The 21741-nt window shown below is 40.9% G+C and overlaps 1 protein-coding gene across 1 annotated transcript in view; it reads right to left on the minus strand.

Moving 5' to 3' along the window:
• Positions 1-9754: 9754 nt before the first annotated feature.
• Positions 9755-21741, minus strand: part of SUCLG2 (succinate-CoA ligase GDP-forming subunit beta) — a 106075-nt gene continuing 94088 nt past the window's right edge. The window contains exons 10-11 of the mRNA XM_079316882.1: positions 17996-18116; positions 9755-11723 (exon numbers count right to left, since the gene is read on the minus strand). Coding sequence (XP_079173008.1) covers positions 11608-11723; positions 17996-18116 — 237 coding nt within the window. The 3' untranslated portion in view covers positions 9755-11607. The remainder of the gene's footprint in view (positions 11724-17995; positions 18117-21741) is intronic.

The raw sequence follows: 21741 nt of genomic DNA on the forward strand, positions 1-21741 counted from the left end.
TCTCCCTCCCAGCTCTGCTTACAGCAGAGCACATGTTTAAGTTTCCTGCTGGGATGTCTGTGCTGAGCTGGGGCTGCAGGAGCCATCGATCACTTCCATGAGTAAACAACCTTGTTTTTCACCCAGCACAGAGTCATGGACACACAGATGCAGCCTGTGAGTTACAGGGTTCTGCAGGCAGCAAATTCAGGGAATAACTTGAGGATAAAATTAGGAAGAAAAGAATAAATAAATGAGGAAAGAAAAATGTTGAGTCCACCACTCTCTGAAATGCCTTGGAACCCAACAGCTTCTTTTCCAATAAAGGACACAGAGCAGCTTCCAGAATGTAACATCACATGTTGAGTACAATTCACACATCCAAAGTCTTTTTATTGAAACAAAACCACCACAACAGCAAAAAATTCCAGGAAAAAAAAAATAGGCATTGGCTCTACCACAGCAGAACTCAGGTTTTATCATATGAATCAATCAAAACCAGGACAATATTCCTTTGGTTTCAGTATAAACTGTTATTTCCTAGCTTTCAGTGAATAACATCCATTCCAAATGGTCATTTATCTTCCAGAGCAAAAATAAATCTTCAACCACAGTACTTCAAGTGCAGATTATTGTCCTCAGAGGAAAAAAAAAAACAAGTCCCTTTTCCAGTTACCTATGAGTAAAACAATTTGCTTCCTAATTCTGGAAAGGACTCTACAGAGCAGAAGGCTGCCTGTGGCTCCCAGACAATGGATATCAGCTGGTTTAGGGTTTTTTTTTTGTGGGGTGGTTTTTCTTGTTTGTTCATTTTTTTGTTTAGTTTTGGTTTTTTGGTGGTTTTCTGGTGTTATATTTAATTTTGTGGTTTCTAAATGTGGTGGTATGTAAAAGATCAACATTTCTAATTAAAATTCCAATTGTTGGGAAATCAAATAATTTCAGGGTCAGGAATTAATATTAATTTGCTGAATATAATCAGGATCATTCAAAATATTCTCACTTCCTGAAACAATGGAAAATTCTTGGCCCTTCACATCATTTGTCTCTAGTAGGATTTTTTTTTTAATTTTTATTTCTCCAGATTTTTGTATTTTTGTCTGTTTCCAAGACTGACCAACATTACCCAAAGTATGAGAGCTCCAGGAAATCAAGGCCAAAGAAAATCAATTAAATCCATGTTTTCATATGGATTTTTTTTCCCTTCAGCTTCAGTGAAAGCAGCAGATTGACCTCTCACTTTAGCAACCACTGAGTATTTAAGACACCATCAGGAATTTAACAAGCCAAGTGCTGTATTTATCCCATAATTAAAAGCTGCCCTTCCCAGAGGGCACTCCCTTCAACACAAAATTTCTTTCAAAATACATATCAAGATGTTGTTTTCTCTTAAATCTCCTTTAAATTGTCCCTGTCTGTCACTGGGTGCAAGTCTCTCACACCCTAGGGAAAGGATGCAGCTGTGTTTTGGTTAACCCTTGTTCCACCAAAATTGCAACAGCAAAACACTGTGATTTTCTGTTTCACATGGAAATTGGAACCTGTGCTATTGGAAACTGGAACCACACCATGATGGGCAGGAACTTGGCTGACCTGTTCTCCCTGTTGGTGCCACCTCCCTTTTCTCTTGTGGAGGTGGGGCAAATATTGAGATCAGAAAAAAAAAAAAAAAAAAAAAAAAAAAAAAAAAAAAAAAAAAAAAAAAGGAGAAAAAATAAACCTCAGGTTTCTTGAAATAGATTCTGCCTTGCTTTAGGCTGGTTTTGATTGGCTTCTGTATAATTAGCTCTTGCTCACAGTTTCTGTGATAACTGCACTCTCTATTAATTGAGCATATATTGTACTCCATGCAGTCAGCAAGTGATGAAGCTGTCAGTATTTTGTTAGCTATTACACTGCCTGATTCTTATGGGCTGTTTGATATTGGTAACAAATTAGCCAATTTATATGTCATAAATAAGATTCAAAAGCCCTGCTTTATCAGCTGGAGAGAAAAATACTGTTATCTTGGTTGACAAAATGCTTGTACTAAAATTCCAAGTGCCTTTTGGCAGGAATTCATCAGAGCAGATGTATTCCTTCTATCAGGCACCATTTGGTTCAATTATTCTTAATGTTTAATGGCAGAATAATTGAACCAAATGGTAATATATACCCCCATAAAATACTTTCATCAAATGCTTTAATTGCTGGATCTCTATAACTGCAGTGTCTGAGAGCTTTATTCTGCTTATTGACACTTGACAGCCCATGATGTTAATACATTACTTTCATAAATCTCTTGATGAGCTTTATCAGAGGTGAGCACTAAACCCATGACAACAGGTTGTGCACTGGAAAATGGGCTGGGGAACTGGAACAAACAGGGAAAAGCAAAGTGAGACAAAGCTGCTTCCTCACAATCCCAGGCATCCTGCAGGGGGAGGAAGGATCAGGGTGGTTGTGCTTGTTCTGTGCTTTCAAATCCTGTTCCAGACATCTTCCCCCTTGCTAGGGGGCATCTTGGTCTAAATGGCAAAGCAGTTTCTTGTTTTCCTGGTATTTAAGTGCTTGTGCTCAAAAGGTTCTTCCTTGGGCTAAATCTCCCAAAACCCTCACGAGCTGTAACAGCAATAGTGGAGTCTGACTCTGTGGAATTGGCAGAGGCTAAGGATGAAAACAATGGTTCAACACACTCCTGACCCTCCCCTGGCAGTCTGGAATGCTTGGAGAGGAGCAGCAGGGATGTCAGGAGATGGGTGAGCAGGGAGGAGATGCAGAGCCAGGGGAGAAGTTGCAGGGAGGGGGTGGATGACTGCACTGCCTGCTGGATGCAGGGAATGAACATCTGTAAGCAAGGAATAATCATAATAGGAAGGAATGAATGGTTTACAGGGCAGGGGGAAGACTGACAAAGCAGAAGGGGATCTCTGGCTCCCCTGGTCACTGATCAGGGCTCCTCACTGCTAGGCAAAGGATGCAACAATCCAGGTATTGTGCATCCAGAAATGGCCTGAAGACAGTGAGCAGATGAAGCCACCTTCTCCCTGCTTCTGGGAGTTTCCCAGGCTATCAATAGCAACAGATTTCAATATTAAAAGGAGGTAAGGGAAAAGCACAGAAACTCCTGCCAGTGTTACAGATCCATGTCCTGATCCCCACAGCACCAAGATCAATGCAGGCACTGCACCTGGACACACCTGTGCAGGCAGGTGCCAGCCCAGTTTGTGCCAAAACAGAGAATGCCCAGGAGGACAGAGGAGCAGGGAAAACAGCAAGAAAAGTGAGTCCCTCCAGGTCCCCAAAGAGCCCCTCTCTGCTGAGACACCTGCTTTAACTGCACACTCTGAGGAAAAACAAGCACGGTGCAAAATCCCTTGTGAAGAATTCTGCTGGGATTCTGAGAGGATTAAACAGAGCAGAAGGAATGGGAGAGAGATGGATTTTTAAAGCTTTTCAATTAGTTTCTAATTGCTGGCATCCAGCCAGTCTGGAAGTGCAGGGAAGGCAGGGGAACAAGGAGCAGCTGCTCCCAGCCCAGAGTTCCTCCAGTGCCAGCAGATCAGAACCACCAAGGATGCAAGGACAAGTCTTGGGTTTTGTTTTTTGGTTTGTTTTTTTTTTTTTTTTTTTTTTTTTTTTTACTCTTTCTGGGTAAAGACAAAATTGAATGAAGATTGAAGGGGTGAAGACTATGGAAAAATCCTACACACTGAAGTTTTCATCATGCTATGGCATTTCTGTATAGAACAAGAAAAAGCCCCTTCCAGTGCCTAAAGGAGGCTACAGGAAAGAAAAATGGGACTATTCACCAGGGAGTGTAGGTTTTAAACAGAAAGATGGTAAATTTAGATCAGTTATTGGGAAGAATTTCTTCCCTGTGAGGGTGGTGAGGCCCTGGCACAGAGTAGCTGTGGCTGTCCCATCCCTGGAAGTGTCCAAGGCCAAGTTGGATGATGCTTTGAGCAACCTAGGATAGTGGAAGGTGGTTGGCAGGGAAGGTTTGACTGGATGATCTTTGAAGGTCCTTTCCAAGCCAAATCAAAAGGAACCCTTCATACAAGTCCTGCAAACCTGGACTTTCCTGCTGTTGCTGCATTTCCAGACCTTGGAAAGATCTGGGAACAACTGAGGAAGAACTCAAGCTGTGATGTGTGAAAGCTCAAGCTCAATCATGAAACCTGGAAACCAACTGTTAGAAGGAGGCACTGCTCTGGCAAGAGCCCTCTGTGTCCCTTCAAAGGGAGCCCTTTTCAAAGGGCAGCCTCATGACATGGAAATGGGAACTTCCCAACATGAAAATCCAATGCAGCTGTCATGCAGAGCAAGCCAGGTTCAGCAGATGGAGCATGACAGTGAGACTCCTTCAGGTTTGAGGGCTGAAATTTCTGTAATGACTGTAATCCAGATGATAGTGAGGAAAAAAAAATAAAAATCAAGATGTCTTCTGTTAAGGAAATCAATAGGATTGAAGCTCCAGGGCTGAGTTGGGCACATGGAGAGCAGACAGTGACACTGCTCTGCTGGTTTCCCTTAACAGTTTTGTCTTGATGGGGAAGCACTTGGTATTCTGAACATTGGAATGAGAACAGCAGTGTCCTGCTCCCACCATGAAAAACATAGGATAAAGATTTATTCTTTGCAAGTCACATTGTGCACATCTGAGAAAATTTACTTTCTGCTCTGAGTATTCTCTGAAGCGAAAGTAAGGAGTGACTGGCAGATGTTCAGTGGACAAGCTGTGGAGATGTGTTATGTCAAGCATTCCACCAGGGCTGCAAGACAATAGGTATGGAAAATTAAATGCAAAATAATGTATTGCTTCATTTTCCCTGTGTTTTGCACATACTTGTTTAGAGCACAGCTCAGAAGGGATTAACATCTTCGTGTGACATTCCTCCTGCTGTACAATATGGGAAAATCACTTGGGAAAACAGCAGAAAAAGCCTCTGGCACTGAAGGCTTTCCAGCACTTCAGGAATACAAGATTTAGGCTGAGCAGTGCTAATCAATGAAGCTGAACTTCAGTGAATGGACAGGATTAAGAAAGTCCAAGAGAAATATTGGTAGTTTGTCTGACTTTGTATTAATACTGGATTCTTTGGGCAAGCCTTAATAATTTCTGTTGACATCAGAAAGGAATACTGCAGACAGAATTCCTAAAAGGCCCTTTCCCCCATACCTGCCTAAAAAATGGGAAAAGCAAAAGGGGCAGAGAGAAAATCACCCTACCAACTTCACTGTAAGGAAAAAAGGGAGGAGCAATCCACAGCTCATCTTGCCCAAACATCTCCACCGAGCTGCCAGCACCAAACCACTTCCCTGGCACCCATTCAGGGGCAAGTCAGGACATCCTAAGGACCTGTGCAGGGTCAGAGGATTTTAGGCCTGTGACAGGTGCTGGTGACAGAGCAAAGATTCACACCTTGCTGGCAGAGTCTGAGCTGTCTGTGCACAGCACAGGCCATAGGGCAGACAGGGCTGGTGTTGCTGGCCATGCAAACCCATCTCCCCCATGCTGGTGGCAGGAGGAGCCCTTGGATGGGCAGGGGCAGCCCTGCTGGGCTCCTCCTGAAGGGCAGCAGTCCCTCCACAGCTGCAGGGGGGTCTGTGCCCAGAGCTGGCTCCCACCAGCCCAGGATATTACAGCAGTGGGGATCAGCTCCAACCCCCTTGGGAGGAGACCCCCGGTCCCAGCTGCTGCCACCAGGTCTGTTTGGCTAAGCAGGAGCCAGGTAAAGCAGGGCAGCAAATGCCATTTATTCCTGAGCTTCCAGGGTCAGCTGTCTGAGTGGGAGCTCAAGGAAAAGAGTTATTACAGGGATTGAGCTGCTGAGTGCTGGCCCTGGTTCAGCATGGAGCCAAACAGGGCAGTGCCCCTGAACTCAGTGGCATTTGCTAACCCCCTTCCCTGCCCTGTCTGTGGAACAAAGCAGCAGCATCCCTCCTAAGGACTCCTGCAATGCCCTTTCTTGCCTGGTATTTTTTGTTTCTGTTTCAGAGCAGCAGTCAGTACCTGACTCTAAAGAGGCTGCCACATACAATTACAGAGGGAAGGTCTTGAAGGACACAGTGCTGAAGCAGAGAGACATTTGAAATAAACTTAAAGGGAACAGCTTTGTTTAGCTGTGTGGCCTTTGGCTGCCCTGCAATTCTTTATGTCGATTATAATAGAAAGATCAAATTTCTCATTTTCTCACCTCTGTATCTAGAGAAATGCAAAATTTCTTACACTTGATCTCTCTGAGCCCTCCTTTCCCAGATTTGCTTACCAATACTTTGTCACTGTCACCTCCTTGATGACCTGCTAGTATCCACCTGTTCATTCAGAGGAGTTGCTCTGGTAAATACAAAGGTCCCAGTTTCCAAATCCCATCCTGCTGCACATCCCAGCAGCACTTGATTCATGGAGCAGCCTCTTTCTGTCAGCTGCTGCCTTCTCTCCAGGCTTGGCTATCTCTGTTAGATTTCATTAAAATTCAGCATGGATTTAATTGTGAATTGAGGGCCAGGATATTCCCTCACCTTTGAAAACACAAGGAGGTCCAGAATGAGGCATCTTCTGTACCAGGGAATATTATCCTCAGGCATTGCTCCTACTTTCTCATTCTTGATGATGTGTGAGGACTCCAAGGACACAAGAAGGGCAGATGTGGGAAACCATCACAATTCTAATGTGGAGGATTTTCCCTGCAGGCAGAGATGAGAAGCAGAGCCCTTCCCAAGGGCCAGTGAGGATCCTCCTGCCATCCCCACCCAGTCCTGGGGGCTGCCTGGCTTTCTGCCCTCTGCCTGCCCACCAAGGCCACTTTGTGAAAGAATATGGGATGTGAGAGAATGTGGGAGCTCAGTGGAAGCAGCCTGTGTCTATCCACACACCAGAATGGACATAGGTCCTGTCTCCAGCCTGACACCCATCCAAGGCACACAAAAACCCTTTTCCCTCTTCAGTGCCCTCAGTCCTGCAGGAGGGATTGGCCTCAGGACATGGGGAGCAGCAGTGCAATGGTCACTGTCCCTGCTCTACCCAGCACCCACCAACACAGGCACAACAGAAATGCAAAAGGCCAAATTCCCATATGCACTAGAGATTCTTCTGCAATCTGCTACCAGATAAGTCAAATCTTACCTCACAGCAGTTATCTCTGAGGAGTAACATGCAATAATCCATGTATACTTTTATTTTTAATCTTTAGCTGGTACTTTGTGAGACTGAACAAAGACACAGACGTGTTGAGGATTCTACCAAGGGTGCATCTGTCTCCAGATGAAAGGATCCTGACATCAAACTGACTGCAGCTGGGCTGGAAAAAGTTTTAAATCACTGCGATCAACACAAGTTTTGCACCAAAGTACAAATACACATGCCATGATTTCCTCTGGGTGACAGCAAATCCTGTTATTCTACTTATGAATGGGCCTCATTAAGTAGGAAAAAAAATTGTTGGTGCAACCTGTTCCTTTTTAAATTAAACATATTAAAGTTGATAGATATCCCTAATTCTCTGCTCAGCCTTTTATGCATTGCAATAACACTACTCCCATTGTTAGGGAAAGTCTTGAGTTTGCATAATCTGCTTTTCATTTCCCTGGCAGCTGCAGATCATTCTTAGTGACTAAATTAAAAACAGTTTCTTTCAAGAATCCACCAGATCTATCCTCCTTTCTCCTCCCTGTACCTACAAGTTAGGGATAAAAAAAGAAAACAAAACCTTTCCAACAAGCATTAAATCCTCTCAAATCAGGCTGGAAGGTCACCTCCTCCATCCCTCTGCCCTGAGGCAAAAATCAACTCTCCTTAAGCCATCCCTGACAGATGCTCACCTAACTCTAAACAACATCCATTGATGATTTCACAGCCCATCCCTTGGCTTACCTCATGCCTACAGTCTGACCTCCATGTCCCTCACCAGCAAAGCTCCTCACTGCTTGTCCTGTGTGGACACTGCTGAAGGCTCGTGGAGAAACCTAATCTGGTTTTTGCACAGGCTGTTGACTTTTCTCAGCTCCAGTTTGGATCTTTCCCAGGTTGGGGATCTTTCTCAGAGACAAAACAAAGTAGAAAAGACTCACTGGTCAAAGAAGGCAACACCTCTTTGAAAACATGCTTTCTGCACAATACCACAATACACTCACGTGTCTTTCACACACCCTGCAGGTGTATAATCATTGTTATAATTTCTTATCCTTGTGAAGGTTGAGAATGGCAAGGCTTCAAGGCTTTTTCCCTGGTTCCCTGCAGCATCCAGCAACAGTCCTGTCCCCACTGAACTTGGGGAGACTGTTTCTCCTGCAGAAGAGTACCTCTCACTCTGAAACAGACCTTAGCATGGGTGTCAAGCTTCCCCAGGCTTTTCACTGCTCTCATTTATTCCAATGTGCAATGATCTTTGCCCCATTTTGGCCGTGCTAGAGCTGACCTTGACTGCAAAAGACTCTCCAATTTCCTGAAAGACAGCAAAAAGAACAAGGAATGAAACCTTACAATCAGCTGAGGCTTAGAGTGGCACTGAGAACTGGCACTCTACATACCATATAATATAATAAATTAAGTAATAAAGTAATAAAGCCCTAAGCCTTGGAGGCTTGGGGATTTCTGTAAGTTGACAGTTCTTGCTCTAGGACACAGCTTGGCCACTGCCTGGCCCTGTGCACAGATTTCCTGGCTCTGTGCACAAGGCTGCTCAGTCCTGTTTTGGGCAACCTTAGCACACTCAGGCAGTGCTGGGCTCAGCTCCCAGCATGAGAGAAACCCAGGGCAGCATGACCCACAAGAACCAGAGGATGTTATTGTACATGTGACACATGTATTGCACATGGGATGTTTTGTACATATTGTACATGTATTGCACATGGGATGTTTTGTACATGTATTTCACATGGGATTTTATTGTACATGGGCCACCAGGCAGGGCAGGGCAGGGCAGCCAGCCCTGCTTGGCATCTCCCCTGGTGACTGATTGGCACTGCCCTGCTGTTCCAATCATGCAATTCTGCATGGCACCAGCTGCTCTGCCCAGAGCAGGGAGGCACAGCCCTGACAAATAGGATTCTAAGTGCTCGTTAAGGACATTACTCCACAACTCCCAGCTGTTACACTTTTGCTGGGAGAATTTAAAGGTATCTTGTTAAAGATGTAACACAATGTCAGCATGAACAGTTTCCTCCTGTTTTGCCTTCCAAAGTGTCCTGTCCTACAGAGTTTTATTAATACAGGTTGAAATTTCCAGATTTAAAGGCTAATTAAATCCCACTTAAAGCTTTCACAGAGGGGATTAGCTGGAACTTACCCACTGCTTATGCTGCTGTTTGGTTTGTTGGGGAAAATGCAACTAAAAATGTCTTTCCTGGGGAGACCAAACCCAACTTTGCACATTTTCACAAGAGAGAACTAATCCATACAAATAAAACAAACCAGTCCACACCACCACAGTGAGCCTCTGGTTACAGCCAGTGCCTGTGAAATACCAAAACTTCAAAGATACTAAACCAGAGCTTAGGGAATTTTCCATATTACACCTGAAAAATTAAAATTTTACTGTTCCATTCTGTATGTGGCTTAAGAGTAATAAAACTTGTTTGTACTGGCACTGGTCTACATATAAGAAAAGATACATAGAGATAAAATGCTTGACATTTGTAGATAAAAGGCAAATATGTTGGAGTAGAGCAATATCACCCAATTGAAATTAATTCTAATGCATTTGATTTCACCCACCTGTCATATAATGCTGAATGGAAGAGCACAGGCAGATCAAACATTTTTCTACTTTACAGAAAGGACAAAGTCAATAAACATGTTCATTTTGACATTTATTTGACAAAGTGGTGTACACAGTATTAATCTTTGCAAAATAATAATTGTGTATGCACAGTGGATTGTTTTGAGACCAGAGTTAGGGACACAATGTGTGACAACATTGCACAAACAGTTCTTCCACAGAATCTTTTCTTTCCAGTATTAAAATATAAAAAATAGAGTGTGACTCTTTTATTTATTGTGGTGAGGTAAATGTTTCTTCCTTCAGAGCAGTGTGGCTTTTATGCACCTTCAAGAAAGCTGCTAACAATACCCTTCTCCTTCATTCTGTCAATAACTACAGACCTAGTGGCATATTTATTGCTGCTCTAATGGTCACACATTTTTTCCTTGAGCAATATGTAGAGAAAGGAATGGAGAAGGAAAAACCTGCAGGAATTGATGATAGCAACCTATCTGCACTATTTGTGTCAAGAGCCAAAGATTAGTGCAGAAAATTTATTTTGAATGTAACAGCTTTAATGGAAATGTCAAGAAAAATTTACTTACATTTTTCTAAGCAGAACACAGTATTGATTAGAGCTGCTCAAAAAATCACAATTAGGAATTTATTTCACAAATGTTTTTATTTCTGCCCATTTACGAGACCAGATCATAATATCCCCTCATTTGTTCACTGCTCAAATTTATTGATGATTTTCAGCACATAATTCCTGGGCAGAGTGAGATTTGTGCAAAGTTCTTCAGTTACACAAGATCTTTAGTATTGCCTTCTGTTCCCTGAATGAATGATTTGTGTAACTAACAGCTGGAATTTTGACAGCTACAAAAGAGCATATAATCAAAATGAATCTTGGTCAATATCTACGTATTGAAACTTAGGGATTTTTTTCTTATACATATTTTTACTATGCCTGAGAAGTCAAATACTTTAAAAATTGAAAAGTTCATTTGTGTTTCATTCCAATTAAATTAGAAATGGTTGTTGGAAGTTAAATCAGCTGAAGAATTCTCTGTGCTCCTGAGAGAAAACTGCTTCAGTTTTTCTTCTTACCTTAAAACCTCACAGCAGTGACATTCTCACAAAAGAGGTTATTTAAAAAAGTTAGCAGCCATTTCTTTAGTGGCAGAAACATCCTCCTGGAGCCCCCTGTATGGCATTGCTACACCTGAAAATACAGCAGGGCATTTCCAAAAACTAGAAAAGAAATTAATCACATTGCAGTGGTTTATAGGCACAGTAAGAGTGGAAATTCCTTTCACTACCAACTACTCCAACCCTTTTCTTATTGTGAGGTATCCATTGGCATCAACAAAAGAGAATCATCTTAAGGCAAAAACAGTGATTACCAAAAGAAAGAAAATAAACATCATTCATTTGAATAAAAAATAGGATTGTAAGCACAGCTTTTTACATTATTGCAAAAGTCCATAAAAAATATAAACCCACTGTTAGTTAGTTGACTCTTTACAATATAAAAACATGAATGAAAATATGGTGAAATAGGTGACCTAGAAGTGTTTGATTAAAGAACAACTCTGTTGTCAGAAGTCAATTATCACTTATTTTGTCTTTTTGTGAGTTTATCAGTGACAATTTTGGAAGGAGAGACAAAAAAACAGCTTTAGAGAGTGAAGTATTACTCATCACAGTTTTGACTAACAAAATTACCGAAATTAGACAAAGACATACAAACTTTTGAAGATTGTAGCTGCAAAATTTCTGAAGCCCAGCTTGCAATCCCATGGCCTGGGCTGGCCATGTATTTCCAATAAAGTCCTCCAAGCCTGATGACTGCTTAGGAGAACTCAAATAATCCTCTGGAACAACAGCAGGAATGATGCCTGGTGAAACACAAGTACTTTCCATGGGAATTGTCTTCAAGGTGTTATTTTTTGGCCACACTTGCCACTGCCTTCCTGGCTGCATCCTCAAGGTCACTGGCAGGTGTGATGGGGAGTCCACTCTCACTCAGGATGCGCTGGGCTTCGTGGACATTTGTTCCTAAAAAAAACAACACTGACTATAATTAGTAATTAGTATTAATGAATAAATCTCCTAGCAGGTCATCCAGCAAGAGCACTGGCTGATGGACTATGCACAAGGCCCTTTTTAAGGTATTTATTAGCTACAGCTGATCAGTGAGTCAACAATAACTAAAATTCACCTGTGATAACTGAAAGCTGCAAAATGGGCAAGTGGAAAGGCAAAGATTTGGGTAATCCTGAAAATGTAATGGGGTTTAAGCTGTTCCTGAATATGGAAAAACAGGGAATACAAAGGTCCCAGAAGTATTCAGTATGACACCAATCCCTCCTCTGCTGCTGCACTAAAGTATTATAATCACAGAAACATTTAGGTTGGAAAAGACCCTTAAAATCTTTGAGTATGACAGGAAACCCAGCACTGATGAGTCCACCAATACACCATGTCCCTGAGTGCCACTTCCACCCCACCTAAAGGAGGATATATGATCACACAGCACAAAGGCTCCAGTCTGTATGGAAAAAAACTCAGCTTCAGTCAACAGACTAAAGCACAGGAAAGGAAAAAATCCCAAGATGAAAAAGGTATCCCAGGAAAATACATTTTCCCCACTTTTCCCATTTATTCTATCTCATTCTTTTTGGACAACTAAGACTAACAGAAAATCTGAATTCTCCAGAGCTTTCTCCAGCAAAGCCAAGTGACACTTTTGATCACTGCTAAGTTCTGCACCACAGATGAACCTGAGTCAGACATCCTACTGAGGGAGCAGAATCCACACTTTGGGATCACACACTAGTCACAAACACAAGCACCCTGAGCTGATCCCCTTTAGAATAATTTCTGTCCTCCTCCTCCATGTCATGTTCCTTGCTCATTTGCCATGTCAAAATGCTTAATTACTTTCTAATTCCTAGACCTAGAAAAATGAATTTTAATTATATTTGGAGCTATACACTAATTATACCCTTAATTATTAACCAAGCAAGAAGCACACTCTTTACTGTGCAACTTCCAGAATGCTCCTTTTAAAGGATGACTTTAAATTCTTTCTTTTTCCTTTAGCAGACTTCATAAAACATCTGAAATGGTACCAACAGAAGCAGAGCATTTCAAAAGGCTGTTTCATCAAGTCAGGATTCCCACTCCTGGTGCTGAAAGGGACCAAAGACATCCCTGCCACAGCACTTTGTGATGGGAGAAGCAGGATCAGGAGGAGGAAAGTGGGAGCCCTCTGCTCCCTCTGCAAGGCACTGCAGAACAGGTCATGCTTCCCACTGTTGTGCAGAGGATGCTGTAGGGTTTGTGTAGGAAGGTCAAAGACATCTGAAATCTTTGACAGAAGGGGGATTTGGTTGCTTAGTAACACCCAGAACTGCACAGAACTTTTTCTACAGAAAAAAAAAAAAAATATTATGGGCAAGAAAAGAGCATAATATTTGATTTTGGTGCAAGTAGCCTATATAAGATAATGTGGAGGCTGCTACTTTCAGCCCAGCACTGCACAGGGGAGCAGAGCCATCCCCAGGGTTCTCTTCTCTTTGGAGTCCCTCACATTTGTACAGTGATTCCCAACATGCCTTAAAGCTTTTCTCTTTTATTGAGATACAAGTGTGATAATATTTAAAACAGTCAAGAATGTACTGATCTCTCAAATAGCATTCTACAAGACAAAGTGTTCTAAGGAGGAAAAAAATGGAACGAGGAGAATTTTCCCAGAAATTTTCCTACAAGAAGAAAATATTGTGCTGTTTGTGATAGCCATGTATTTAAAACTAACTTTTGCTCTCCACTAAGTGGCCAATATTAATTTACTAACAGGCTGGAGAGGGAACAATACATTGGATCTGCTCTGCACTGCATTGATTGCTCTCCACACCACTTGTCTAACATGCATTACAAAATCAATACAAAACACAGGCCCCTGAGAAGAGAGGGGGAGTTTATGCAGGGAAATGAAATGATGAAAGCTGAAAAAAAAAAACCTCACTGCAGTCAAAAGTGTATGAGTACATTTTATATTTCTTAAATAAAACACTTCTATAGGCAGGCTGTACAACTAAACACACTTTTCAGCAAGTATTTCCTTTGCTATAATTCTCTTTTTTTTAAGTGATAACCTTTTATCTCGTTGTGATTAAGTATTTTAGCTACATGGAGAATATGGAAGTTATAATGAGCCTGCTAAAAGCAAAGGTGAAAGATTTAAAATTAAACATTCTGAAAACACTGGAAACATTTAGGAATCTACAAAGAATACCAGCTTGTTGCAACAGATGTTAAAATAAACAAATAAATAATCCCACTATTCCAGCATTAACCTCCTGCCACTGGATGGTGTCAGAGAACTGTAAACAGAATCCCATATCCAGGCTATCAGAATAATCTGCCCTTCACCAACTGAGAAAGGGTGAAAATTCACAGGGCTGGAGGTTGTGGGGTTTCTGTTGTTGCAGTTTTATTGTTTGGGGGTTTTGTGTGTGTGTGGTTTTTTTTGTTTGTTTGTTTGTTTTTAACTGGATTCTATGAAGAGAATGGCTTTCTAATTAGAAGTTTTTGTCTTCTGACACATATTACTGTCAACAACGCTCCACAGAAAACCTGAAAAGATGTAATTTTATTGGCATGTACCTTCAGGCTCTGTAATCTGAACATCCTCCTGCTGAAAACCTCTGGAACAACCTCTCAGTCTGTGCAAACACAATCTCACATTTAAACTTCTGTGGACCTGAAATCTCTGCTACCAGTAGCAAAGCAAATGTATTCAACTCATTACTGAAAAAATCCTAATAATAAATATTCTGTCTAAGCATGTCTTTGCCAGTGGTGAGATTACACCAGCACACTCTGTGAGAGGCTGAAGGAAAACCAAATAAAACACACCCAGCCATAGTCCACATGCAGGATTTGGATTACATTCCCTTGCTCACTTGGACTGCCCTAAACCCATCAGGAACAGAATAAATGGTCACTGTTTAATGCTGATGGTTAGAGAGGATGCAGGATTCTGCAATGCCATTCCTGGCTTTTCAGGTAAATAAGCTATGAGGGGATAAGACACAGTTATATACATTTGCTATTTGCTAACAAGTAGAAGAATAATATAATAAATAATCTGGCTAACTCAAAACATTCTGCTATGACAAAATATCCCATTCTTCTCTCTTGACAGGCAATTTGGGATACTAAAAATCAAAAAATCAGGCACACATACTAAACTATACCTGCAGACAAGATACACAAGTTGGAGCAAAATTTCACTTGTGTGTGAAAAATTTCTGAAGATACTAGAATATCTTAGATTTTGAGGAACGCACAAGGTCACTAGTCACATGAATGAAAAATATAAACATTTTTGTATTCAGACATGTGAATAAAAATCCATTGAATTTCAACATATTAAGTAGTTATGATTCCTTCCAGTCCTTCTTGCCCTATCACCAGAGGAGAGAATTCATTTTTGAAAGAGAGAGGATGTAAAATTTCCAGTATAGGAAGAAGATATCTAATTCACAATTCTTTTTTAGTCTTTCTTTTCATCTAATTCTGAGCTACATAAATGAGAAGCAAGGCTTGGCTTCCCTTCAGCACTCCTAGTCAGTTTTCACAAAATTTAACTGAAGTGTATTGCATTTTAAAGGGAAAAAATCCTGCATAAACCCAGCAGCAGTTACTTTTCTGTCTGTAGAAGATGAAATCTGGAATATGTGATTTCTCCATTTGGCCATGAGCTTTTTAAACAATAATCCTGTGTCTCAGCTGGTTCTTTACTGATAAGGCAAGCAAACATATGTAATTATAAAGTTACCATTTTCAAAGAGCAGAGTAATCCTTTCTTTATCCACTGGTAAAACGGCTTGTAATTATTATACAACTGAGAACAAAGATTTGTCCACAGAATCCTACTAAATCAAGACAGATTTGAGTGATTAAAACTCTAGTCATCAAGACACTTATAGTACAGTGCATGTGGGCAAAGAGTCTTTAAAGTGCAGGTCACAAATCTGTTAGATTTATGGGAATAATCACAAACCTTCTGCTGGGAAAATGTTCAAAATGGAAACCCAAAAGAGTGCTCATTCCTTTTACTCCTTTTGAACTGTAAAATGTTATCAGTGATGTTTTAAAAAGTCTTGGGTAGTTTTATTGCTTCCACAGTATTCATTATTAATTCAAAATCCTTGTAAGTTTAAATAACCTGGTGTGAGTTCAAAGAACAATGGAGACGATTAAGGATCCCAAGGGATTGATTTCTGTGGAAAGATTAAAAGGACCAAACATACATATATTGGTTGGTTAGGTGATTAAGGAGGCAGAGAAAACAGCAGTGACTTGCTAACACTTCCAAAGTACAACATCTGAAGGTTGTAAATATCATAGCTCTTTGTTTAAGATGAAATGAGGAATAAGAAGAGGAATTAAAAAAAAACTTTTAAGATAAAAATTATGCAAAGGCAGGAGTTTGCTGTATTATTGTGGGAGAGCTTCCTAAAGCAAATGTGGTACTGCCATTTCCAGAGTCAGCAACCTGTCTAGGAGAAACAGCTCTGGTAGAGTGAGCAATCTGGGAAGATGGTAACCCAAAAATGTTGTATTTAAGTCTTTATTTGACACTGAAGATTCAGCTTTGATCTCTGTGGATGGAGCAGCAAATGACTCAAAGGTCACAGGCACAAGAAGAACAGGCACCTCTGCAGGGCTTTCACTCTTCTGTACAATCATGGAATTGTCAAAATTACAGGAGAAAGGCCAAGCACACACAGTGCCAGACACACCAGACTGTTTGAAATGACCAAGATGCTTTCTGGTTTCTTTTATAACAGTTTCAAATATCACAACACAAACATCTCGTTCATAGGAAAGACTAATGGCTTTTTCAATATCTTCACTTAAAAAGCAGCAGTTACAACAGCTGAGAAGTCTCACAGATCTGACAGATAAACTTTTTCCCAGCTGTGAAAGACAGAAGTTTTTTGCTATGAAAAAAAGTGAAACAACATAGCCTAGAGCTGATAAACAATGAGATTTTATATAATGAAACTTTTTTGCTTCTAAGCAACATCCATCAGTCTCTCCTTCATCCATATTAAAGGTTTTACTCAGTCTCTTCAGGTGTTGACTGGTGATGCACCATCCAAAGAAAATTTTCACAATTTCATTCTAAAATCCATTTTACAGTATTTAAACTTGCCTGCACTCACACAGCAGAAGTCAAGCCAGCACGTGCAGTGTAGCTTGAGAATGAGGGAGGGGAAAGCTCTGCTTTCTCTTAAACACAGAAGGAGCATCCCCCCAACCAAAGGGCTCCATGGGCAGTTTGCATCCTCAGCAATCCTGGTGAGGGGAATTTTTGAAAAATAAAAAGCCTGATGTATCCAGAACATATTTTATCACAGTGTGAAAAACCACCTCAGTATTGCATCTCAGGTCCACAAAGGGATGCTTCTCCTCCTTTCATCACCAATGCAGACTGACAGGACATTTTATGCTCTTTATACACACACAGACATGAATATGGATGGTTTTTGAGGAAGAGCCCTTAAAACTCACCCAGAAATCCCTCTGTTTTCCAAACCTACTTGGCCAAAAAGAAATATTTTCAGCTTACCAAGGTTGTGTGCTGATTGCAATCAAGGCACTTTTCACTCAATGGCAGAAAACTCTCCCTCCTTCAGGGCACTGCTCAAAAATTAGAGGCAGAACTCCACACCCACTGCCATTAAAGTCTGTAGCTGCCAAAGAGTGCTTGTCTCCCCTCTCTATGACTTTTTTGTTTCTTATAAAACAATGCTGGATGCAATAAAGAAAAAATATTCCTTACCATTACCAAACCTCCTGGTTTTTATTGGATTTTAGCTGGATTGGGGGTTTGGGCAGAGGAATGTGTTACAGTAATTTCTCTTTCAAAAATACTGTTTCTAACATATTTCTTTTAATTATGGCACTGGTGTAAATTTAGGAGAACTATATTTTGCTGCAGGTTTAGCAATAATGGAATTGCAGTCATTAAAAAAAAATATGAAAAAGAAATACCTTCCAGTAAACATAAACTTGCATCAAAATAATTCCTATTTGCATTGCAAATCTTACAGGCAAACTCATTTGCAAAATTTCATTGCTTCCAGTACTATCAGGGACCTTGAATGCTGAAATATGAGTTTATTGACTTCAGGTTGTGCTATGGCTGAAGAATTGGATATTGTGTGAGACAAATCTGTTTAGGAGAAGAAATTCCAAGTGAATTACGGAGAACCTGAGGGATGATTTGGTCTGAATCCAGCAGCACTCACCTTCCAGTCTGACCACCAGAGGCACTTTCAGCTCCAGCTCTTGGCAGGCTTTGGTGATACCATTGGCTATGATGGCACAGTTCACAATCCCACCAAAAATGTTTACAAGGATTGCTTCAACCTGTAGGAAAGAAAACAAGGAGGAATTGAGTAGAGGTGTGTTTACATTTTGACTTTGTTTTTTAAATAAACACAGGTAACAGATCCAAACCAGGATACCAATTCCCCTCTGTCAGGCAGATTCTCATTTATGGAAAGTACAACTTCACCTCTGCACTCAGAGAACTTGAGTCTGAGTCTATTGTTGCTCCAGTGTACAGCAGTGATTAATTGTCTTGGTCTAAACTGGCATGGTAATTAATGTCATAATTAAAATATTTACAAAAAAAAAAGAGGAATTTCTACCTTTTTAAAGGCATAAATTTTATTTATATTTTAAATATAAATAAAGATAACTTGATCTAAAATTTGATTATTTTTAAAATGTATTGAATGATCATCAGAGGTTGGAGCTCAGAAAACACAAGGTATGAATGTATGATAAACATGCAATGAAATATTCATGTGGACACTTCACAAAACAATCTGGATCTTCACTTTATCACAGCCATGACAGAGGAAAAGGTAATATACTTGCCCTGACTTGATAAAGAGGAGTAAAAATCCCTTCTAATTAACAAGGAGAAGCATGTAATGAAGAGCATTCATTACAACAGGTTAACAGATAACCTCAAAAAACTGCTGTTCATCAGTTTCTGGAAACTGCAATTTCTCCACTCAATTCACAATTAAATTGCCCTTCACAACATACAAGACATTAATACATAAAAGATATTAATATGATTTCTTTCCTCCTGGTAAGGTAGCATAATATGAACCCAAGCCCGCATTCCAGGCTCCCAACCATGTTGAGGAGGACACCACAGGGATGCAGCCCTGCTGTTCCTGGGAATCCACAACATTTGGGGTGCTCTGCAAGAAGCTTCACTGGGTGTCACAAATAAGCTTTGCCAGAATTGTGTTGACTCAAAACCTGAGAGGATAAAGAAGGGATTAGGTGTGAAGGGATGAAATATCACTGCATTGCACTGGTGCACGGTGTCAGCTGCAATTATGCTTAACTCACTGCACCAGAGGAAGGGATTCACTCTGCCCAGCTCCAGGTAGCCAGGCTCATCCAGCACCAGGAAAACTCCCTGTGGCCATGCATGTTTACAGCTCTGCACAATCAGCTTTTGTATCTCTCCACAGACAGAATGTGGCAATTAACTCCTGTGATGTGCACTCACGCACACAGTTCAGCACAGGCAGTAATACTGCCATCCACAGTACAAAAGGAAAATAAAAAAAACCCATCTCAACAAATGCTTTGGGACACTTTTCACTAGACCAGGTTGCTCAAAAGATGATCCAGTGCATTTCCAGTTCAGGGAGCCTGTGTTTGGCTCATGGTATGGTTTCCTCATCCCAGGCACAGCACAGGCACCAGAGGGAAATTTATAACCCAGTCAAACAAGAACATACAATTTAATTGACTTTATAACTTTGCCTTATAGTCTTGCTAAATGCATGCATTTACCAGTTAAGGGTTTCGTGGATTTTCAATTTGTGATGCCATTGTAGTTATTTATTTTACCTTTGTTAGCTACCAAGAGTAAAACTGCAGAAGACCCCTTCTCTGCCTTGCTCCCATTGCTTGTGCACACACAAACATTTCTGGTGTAAGGAAGTAAAACCTAAGAGGAAAAACAGAGCTCTTCCAGCCCTTACCCCATTAACCCTTATGGCAGAGATCCCTTGATGCCAACCCCTTTGGTGTTAAAACATCCTGGTGATGGATTCTAACAGTGGGACATGCCACAGACAGCACTCCACCCTTTCTAACACATCCTCCTAATGCAGGGACATTGCACAGACATGTGACACACCAACTTAACCAAGTGTGTTTACATTATCAGGGATAAGAGGGAGGATTTTATGCCCACTACAGATATTTTAATTCCTAGCGCAGACTTTTTCATTTAGGGATCTGCTTTTCAGCTTTCAAGCTGAATTTTAATCATGTCTTCTAATCCATTGGCAGCAAAATAAAAAAAAAAAAAAAGAAGGAAATGAGATGCAGCTTGGATAATTGATGTTTGCGTGCTTGGCTTTAATAAAAATACACTGTTAAATTAGAGAGGAGTCTAAAAGGATTCAATCAATAAGAAACTGAATCAGGTAGGGAATTCGATCTTGGTTTTATCGTAATCTTCCAAATAAGCCAGAAGATCAGTTCAAATGATGCTGAGATTCACTTTAACTCTGCTGAAATCTGTGAACATTGTTTATATATGCTTCTGTAGCCTGACTAGATCCTGCATTTCCAGCTGAAAGAACTTTAGCATTCAGACACAGTGGATGGATGAAGAGGCTTTCAGTGTTTCATGTGCACAGAGAATACACTATCTCTGTATTACTTAAGCCTCTAAGAAAAACAAACCTCCTGTAGCATATCAGAACCATTATATATCCACATGCTCAGCATCTAATGCCTATGGACTATTAGACATATCAAGGAGAGGGCAAGCTGCCTGCATACAAGACAGGTTAGTAAATACCATCATTATTCTAATAACCATTTTTACCTACCAGAATGCCTTATAAATGATCCTTTGTATTTCAGCAACATTACTAAGGAAACAAAAGGTAGTAGCATATCCACGGGTCAAGCTTTTTTAATGCAGCAAACAACTGACAGATGTAAAATCCCCACAGAATGTCCTTGCAACTGATTGTGGATTCCTCTGGAGAAATAAGGGCACCCACAATGGCATGGAAACATCACAACCAGTGCTGGTAAAACCCCTCAGCCTCCCAGGCCCCAGCACCAGCATTGGGAAGCCAAAGGAATAGAAACTGAGTGCTGCACTAGCACTGTTTTCATGTTAGATATGGTGTTAAAGCTTTGCAAATACTGGTATTAATCCCACAGCTCCTAAGTGCTCTATGAGCAGCTATGCAGACACAGACAGTATTTTCTATATATGAATGTAGATAAATTTATGGATAGCTATATCTATGTAAAATCTATGTCTCTTTACTACCAAAACTAATAGTTTTAATTTCCAGTCACTTTTTGGTAAAGTCAGCCTTGACAAAGCCTGCAATTCTGCTTTGAATGTTTGGCACCAAAAAAAGCCCCACACTGCAAATAAATATAGCTGTGTACTAACCAAAGTAATGGTGCTAGGAGATTACTGCTAGAATTGGATCACCAATATGATCCACAAGGCTGCCAGGTTCCACAAAACTAACAGCATTTTAGGTAGAGCAGAAGCAGCTTTAGCATGGCTGGTTGCTTTCTAAAATCAGATAGAGTGTGTGCACATTTACTATATTCTTTTATCATTATCTCTAAAAGTGTTCCCAGCCTTAACAAAAGACGTGCTGAGATGTGATCATCACACACTCGAGGATGAACAGAGGCAGCACCATAAAGCACTGCACCTTTCCACAGCCCATCTCTAAATCCATGCTGGATTTCTGGCTGCCTGCAGCTGCTGCTCCACTCTGCTGACCTGAGAGCCTGCACCACCACACCAGCTCTGCATGCAAAAAGAGAGAGGACAAAGGCTTGACACTGCCAAGCTGCTGTTCCTCTTTGATTTCCCACTTTTGCTGTCACCACAGAACAACTACACCAGGTGTAGCATCACAATGTGCTGCAGCACCAACAGGTCCTTCCTAAAGGCAAACTCTGAATC

The sequence above is a fragment of the Erithacus rubecula genome, assembly GCF_903797595.1.
Source record: "Erithacus rubecula genome assembly, chromosome: 13".
In the NCBI taxonomy this organism is placed as follows: domain Eukaryota; kingdom Metazoa; phylum Chordata; class Aves; order Passeriformes; family Muscicapidae; genus Erithacus; species Erithacus rubecula.